The sequence below is a fragment of the Physeter macrocephalus genome, chromosome 19 (assembly GCF_002837175.3).
Source record: "Physeter macrocephalus isolate SW-GA chromosome 19, ASM283717v5, whole genome shotgun sequence".
Classification (NCBI taxonomy): Eukaryota; Metazoa; Chordata; class Mammalia; order Artiodactyla; family Physeteridae; genus Physeter; species Physeter macrocephalus.
The window spans coordinates 17,995,332-18,002,732 of record NC_041232.1 but is presented as its reverse complement, the minus strand read 5'-3'; the positions used below and the strand labels follow the sequence as shown (position 1 = coordinate 18,002,732).

The 7,401-nt window shown below is 35.8% G+C and overlaps 1 protein-coding gene across 10 annotated transcripts in view; it reads left to right on the top strand.

Moving 5' to 3' along the window:
- IFT81 (intraflagellar transport 81) overlaps window positions 1–7,401 on the top strand; it is a 120,330-nt gene that overhangs the window by 23,685 nt on the left and 89,244 nt on the right. For all 10 annotated transcript variants that reach the window (XM_028480215.2, XM_055080366.1, XM_055080363.1 and 7 more), the window contains one exon: window positions 6,704–6,850. In XM_028480215.2, coding sequence (XP_028336016.1) covers window positions 6,704–6,850 — 147 coding nt within the window. The remainder of the gene's footprint in view (window positions 1–6,703; window positions 6,851–7,401) is intronic.

Here is a 7,401-nt window from a genome sequence, read left to right as displayed (position 1 = left end):
CCTCTCACTATCGCGGCCTCTCTTGTTGCGGAGCACAGGCTCCAGACGCGCAGGCTCAGTAGTTGTGGCTCACGGGCCTAGTTGGTCCGCGGCATGTGGGATCCTCCCAGACCAGGGCTCGAACCCGGGTCCCCTGCATTAGCAGGCAGATTCTCAACCACTGTGCCACCAGGGAAGCCCCTCATTGTAGTTTTGACTTGCATTTCTCTAATAATTAGCGATGTTGGAACTGGACTACTTCTGAAAAGAGAAACCTCCTCTCATCAGCTATGTGGTTATCCTGGAGTATAGTTCATATAGGAAAGTCAGGGTACATGCTTGATTCTTATTTTTATTTTTCAGTTTTCAAAATGAATTGGTTGCGTCTAACATTAAAAATGATTAATTAGGGTTAGTTTTTAATTTTTTTGGTTTCTTATCTATTTAATGTTATTATGAACCATACATGTAATGAAATTTAGGTTGCAAACATTTCCCTTAATGATGCTCAAATTGTCCCATTTTTGGCTGGTAGGAGGCTTTTCAAGTTAACTTCTGAGTCCTTTTAAAATACTATTTGTCTTTGATAACATCCTTGCTTTCTGTTATGATTAAGATAGTTTCTAGGCTCATCTTTTACATTTCCTACCCCAGTCTTGGAATTAGACTTTCTTCTGTGAGCCTGATATGTTTTAGTAGGAAATGATATTTACAGACCACAATCTGGGTTTTAGTACTTCTCATTGCTACTGGGGTGGCCATTGTTTTTAGGTCTTTTTAGTGGACAGAGCTAGGAAGTATTTTTTCTCTTTCTCTCTCATAAAGTACACCATGAGTTCATACTGATCCTTTCAGTTCAGATTCAAGACTACTGGTTTTTTTTGTTTGTTTGTTTTTAGTTTATGTAAAAATTTATTTGACCAAAATGTAGAAAAAGTGATAATATTACAGTATGATACAGTTGCAAGAATCTAAATGAAAAGTGTGGGTTTTATTCAGTTCCACAACTTGCTAGTGTATCTCCTGGATAGTGTAATGCTTAGTGAGGGGCAGAAAATTCGGATAAGCTAGAAGCACAGGGTGATTTTTAGTCCGAATTGTAAGCCTGAGTTGGCCCCCACACTGCTGGGGAATGTAGAATGTTTCAGCTCTGAGGTGTTAACTGAGAAAGCAGAAATATAACAAAGCCAAAATCTGCAGCCCTGTCTACAAAATACTCCATATCCAGCCTAATCAGGAGTTTCTTGGTCTTTTATTAACTTGGTCCTGAAGAATGAATTAAAATTCTAGATAAGTAAATCTCCAATTTGCCATTCCCTGGAATATAGAGGAGATGAAGTTAGGCGAATTACTTTTTTATCTCTACTTTGCTGTCAGAGAGGGACATTCTGCCCAATATTTGTTTATAGAAAAACAGTTCTTGCTCAATTATTGATGGCTAGCAGTCCTTTTGATATGGCTTCTCTGAATAGGAGGGAATTCTACAGTATTCATTCCTGCTCAGTAGATGGCCTCATATCAGAGCAGATAAGCATGGGTCATTATTGGAATAAGACATCAGCTCCTCAGAGAACAACTTTAGAATGAAAGAAACATATAGAAGGCATATCAAGGATCTATCCAGAAAATACTGGGTAATTATTATGACTCTTTTCCAAGCACTCTCATGCTGACTGCTCAGAGGATGTTTGCTTGGCACAGTGGAGTGTGGAAAAGAGCCAGGATGATTAGGTTAATCTCTCTGTGGCTTATGACTTCCCACAGTAAGCCCCACCTCCCCCTTTTTTGCTCTGGATGGAAAAGACCCACCCACTTTAATATGATGGTCCCTGGCCTCCTGTAGTGTGACCAATGGTAGATATTCTTCAACCTTTTAAATTGACCCATGACTAGACATTGGAATCTGTGTTTTGAAAGTGTAGGGTTGTCTGTTCCACGAACCGAATGCCCTCAAGGACTACTGGGTTTTTACTTCACCTCATCAATCTCCCATTTTCCTCCTTATCCCAAATTGAAAATTCTGGTTCTCAGAAACACCAACGTAATTGCATTCATTATTTGCTTCATTCCATTGGCACCAACATAGTTCATCATTTGCCTAACTTCATGCATTACATGCAACAGTTTCAAAATAAAAATACCAATACTACCATCAAAAATACGATTACTGGGCTTCCCTGGTGGCGCAGTGGTTGAGAGTCCGCCTGCCGATGGGGGGGACATGGGTTCGTGCCCCGGTCCGGGAGGATCCCACATGCTGCGGAGCGGCTGGACCCGTGAGCCATGGCCGCTGAGCCTGCGCGTCCGGAGCCTGTGCTCCGCAACGGGAGAGGCCACAACAGTGAGAGGCCCACGTACCGGGAAAAAAAAAAAAAAAAAAAAAGTACGATTACTGCTGAAAATTGTTTTTTAGTTTGTTTTGTCTTTAGGATATATCACCCTAGGGCTATGTAGTCAAATTACTGTTTTAAAGTTACTGGGAATAATTCTTCTGTATGGTTAGGCCATAAAGAAAACTGGATAAATATATACAGTCATTTTGATTTTTAGGGATTACTTTTTAGGGATTAATTTGTTTTATAATTATTTAAAATATTTACATGATTCCAAGTCAAAGCTACAAAACAAGAAGTATTTGAAGAAGTTTCTAGCATCTACCTCTGTGCTGTCCACCCTATTCTTTCCTTCCCCCATAGGTATTTTTTAATTTTGTAGTTTATTATTCCATTAAAAATAATATTACATATACATATATTCATATATTTCCATCCTCAGAGAAAGAAGAGCATATTATACACTTTTATTCTCCATGCTTTTTTCTTAATATATGCTTGTGAATAGTAGAATAATCTTTATTCCTTTATAACTTTATTGAGGATACAGTTTACATACTGTACAATTCACCCATTTAAAATTTACAATTCAATGGTTTTTAGCATCACAGAGTTGTGCAATCATTACACAATCAATTTTAGAACATTTTTATCATCCCAAAAAGAAACCCCAAAGCTATTAGCAGTCACTTCTCATTTCCCCCAAATCCTACCAAAGACCAAACTATCTCTGTAAATTTGCCTATCATGGACATTTCATATAAATGGAATCATACAATATGTGGTCCTTCGTGACTGGCTTCTTTTACTTAGTGTAAAGTTTTTAAAGTTAATTCATGATGTAGCATGTATCTGTACATACTTTATTCCTTTTTGTTACTGAATAATATCCCACTGTATAGATATATCACATTTTGTTTTTCTGTTCACCAGTTGATGGGCATTTGGGTTGTCTCTACTTTTTTGACTATTATGAATAATGCTGGTAGGAGCATTCTTGTACAAGTTGTTGTTTCAAAATAAGTTTTCATTTCTCTTGAGTATTCTCCTCGGAGTGCAGTTGTTGGTTCCTATGATAATTCTGTGTTTTACATTTTAAGGAAATGCCAGACTGCTTTCCAAAACAGCTGTACCATTTTACATTCCCACCAACAGTGTATGAAGGTTCTGATTTCTCCACATTCTTACCAACACTTTTTATTATCTGTCTTTTTTATTATAGCCGTCCTAGTGGATATGCTTATTCCTGTTCACAGGCATACTGCATTGAGTGGGTATACCACAGTTTATTCAACCAATCCCCATTAATGGACATTTGGGTTGTTGCCATTTTTGTGCTATTACAAATCATGCTTAAATAAATAGCTTTTTGTTTATGTCTTTGCAATTTTTTACCAGTGTGTCTTTGGGATCTAGTCTCAGAAGTGAGATTGCTACATCAAACGATAAATGTAGATGTAAGTTTGCTAAGTATTGCCTAATTCCTCTTCATGGGGGTTTTAGCATTTTACATTCCTATCTGCAGTGTATGAGAGCACCTGTTTCCTTACAGCCTCACTGAGAGTATGTTGTCAAACTTTAAGATTTTTGCCATCCTTGTAGATGAGAAATGGTATCTTATGATAGTTTTAATTTTTTTTATCTTACCATAAACAAGGTTGAGCATCTTTTCACATGAGTAACAGTCATTTTAATTCTTTTTCTGTGAATTGTCCCTTCCTATCTATACCTATTTTTCTATAGGGTTGTAGGCCTTTTTTTTTCTAGTTTTAGAAACTCTTTATATATCAGGAATATTTACTCTTTATCTAGCTTATAAGTGTAACATTTTCCCCAGTTTGGTATTTGCCTTTTTACTTTGTTTATGGTATTATTTTGCCATGGGAAAGTTCTTCATCTTTAGGAAAGCAAATTTATTAATTTTTTTCACTTATCATTTCAGGTTCCAAGTCATATTTAGGAATGTTTTTCCCTCTTGAAAGTTACAGAGAAATTTACTCAAGTTTCCTTTTTGGAATTCTGTGATTTAATTTTTGTAATTAAATCTTTGATCTGTTTAGAATTTTTCTTTGGTGTATGGTAGGTATTTATTGTATATGGCTGTCCAATTATCCAGTTGTTCCAATACCAGTTGGTAAAAAGTCCATTTTTCCCCTATGGATTTGAGAGTCCTCCTTTGTTTTATTTAAATTTTTTAAATGCTATTGGATCTATTTCTAGATTTTCTGTTGTTCTGTTGACCTGTTTATGTACCCATATTAACTGTTTTAATTATAGAAACTTTATCATCAAGTTCTAATATCTAATAAAAGTAGACATTTTCATCCCCAGTTGCTTTACTTTTTAGGGTTTTCCTTACAATTCTTTTTTTTAAAATAAATTTATTTATTTTTGGCTGCATTGGGTCTTCGTTGCTGTGCACAGGCTTTCTCTGGTTGCAGCGAGTGGGGGCTACTCTTCGTTGCGGTGCACGGGCTTTTCATTGTGGTAGCTTCTCTTGCTGTGGAGCACGGGCTCTAGGCGTGTGGGCTTCAGTAGTTGTGGCATGTGGGCTCCGTAGTTGTGGCTTGCAGGCTCTAGAGCGCAGGCTTAGTAGTTGTGGTGCACAGGCTTAGTTGCTCCGCAGAATGTGGGATCTACCCGGACCAGGTCTCAAACCTGTGTCCCCTACACTGGCAGGCAGATTCTTAACCACTGCGCCACCAGGGAAATCCCTTACAATTCTTATTTGTATGTGCTTCCAAATAACTTTCATTATCAATTTGTCTATCTCTAGAAAAAAATCATACTTTTAAAATTATTAGGGTTGCTTTGTATTTATCAATTACCTCAGAACTTACATCTTTACATATTGAGTCTTCCTATCTAAGAACATGGTATGTCTCTCCATTTGTTCAAGTTTATTTTTGTATCTTTCAGGAGTGTTTAATAGTTTTCCTGATAACATTTTGGAACTTTTCTTGTTAAACTTATGCTTACATATTTAATTTTGGTTTTTGCTTTTATAAATGAGGGCTTTTCTTTCCAAATGTTTTCTGACTGATTTGTCTATGAAAGCTATTGATTTATTTCCTGTAGATTCTTTTGATTTTTAGGTATATAATCATATACTATGAAAATTCCAGTTTTTCCTTTCAGATTCTTGTGCTTCTAATTCCTTTCTCTTGTCTAATGGTGTGTGCAAATACCTTCAGCACAGTATTAAATTGTAGTGGAGGTGCTGGGCATTTTTACCTTGTTTCAGACTTTGGCTGGATATACGCTCATATTTCTCTATTATATAAGATCCTGGTTTGGGCTGAGGTTTATATTTATTTATTTTATCATGTTGAGGAAGCATACCATCAATTCCTATACAATTCTGGTACTCTAATCATTACATCTCTTTTTTTTTGGCTGAAACAATTCTATAGAGGGAAACATTCCTTCATCACCTGTTTTTTTTCATTTTTTAAACAGGGAGGACAAGAGAGTTTTTTCAAGGGTTTGCACTAAAGATTTCCCCCTCTTGTCAAATTTGTTTGAAGAAAATATTTGTACTATTTCACTTGAGAAGACAGTTTAGCTAATGTTTTTCTTAAACCAGTACAGCCATGGTTCATTTCAGGAAATCCCCCATGAGTTGCTAACTAATATAAAATGCTGCCATTATGGCTAAGAGCAGCCATCTGGATTGTGTAAACGTTTGCATAATTCTGGTGAGTCAGATGTTTGATTTTGAACTTGCATTTTATTTATTAGATTGCCCCAAATATAATAAATGTTTTAACATTTTATTTTAAAAGTATGGATATTGAATTTAGATAAGAAGACCTGTGTTGTAGTTTTGAGAATAAAGCATTCTTGTTTTCTTCCAATGAAAGGAAACCGACCATGCAGAAAAACAGTAGGCCTAGTGTTAGCTTCTGTACTTACCTAGAAGGTATTTTCATTAGCATTTGAGTGTTACTTAACAAGATTTTAATGTTTTTATTACTACCGTATTTCTGTTTCTCTGCTGATATATCCTATATTGTCAGGGCTTTTGTCTTCCATAATGTTTTTAGGTTGCTATTTAATATACGTTGCAGGGAATTCCCTGGTGGTCCAGTGGTGGGACTCGGCGCTTTCACCACGGGTGCCCAGGTTCGATCCCTGTTCGGGACACTAAGATCCTACAAGCCGCACAGTGCAGCCAAAAATGTATATAAATGTATTATATATATACAATGCATACTCAAACTAAATATATAACTGGTGATAGTAGGTAGTAGGGCAAGGGGTATTGTCAGGAGAAGTCAACCTGATATTGAAAATTTAGCTCAGTAAAATCTAAAAAATACTTAATTTCACAAGATAATAGAAAGTTGATTGTATATCTTATTTTACATTCATATTTAATGCTCAATTAGGCATCCATCATTTCTCGTAAAAAAGAAGCCAAAGCTGAGGAACTTCAGGAGGCAAAGGAGAAGTTAGCCAACCTAGAGAGAGAAGTGTCAGTGAAGACAAATCAGACCCGTGAATTTGATGGCACCGAAGTTTTGAAGGGAGATGAAGTAAGTTGAGGTGTCTAATGGGACAAGGATATGAGTATTGTTTTTGTTTGAAACCATTAATGATTTTTTACTTTTCATTTTGACTGTCAATAATGGGAAGTTAATTTATTTTATGAAGCCTATTTATTTAAAACTGAAAACTCTTTGCAGTAGTATTGAGATATTCTTGATATATAATGATGGAGATTTTAGTGATTTTTATGAGATAATGTTCCAAATTTTCACTTTTTAATTAGGTGGATTTATATTGGATTTATTTATTATAAGTATTAAGTTATAAAGGTGAAACCAAATGAGTAGAAACTGACAGATAAGACAAATATTCATATTTTTTGATAAATATAATTCCATAAAGGACTGAGAAAGTATCACTAAGTTACTTTGTCAGTAATGTGTAGCTGGCCAGTGGGACTGGCACCATTAAAATGACTTCATCGTAAATGCTTAAAAATTTTAAAAATATAATTATGTCTTACATTGCTATCTACTTTACTTTCTTTTTTTTTTTTTTGCGGTACGCGGGCCTCTCACTGCTGTGGCCTTTCCATTTG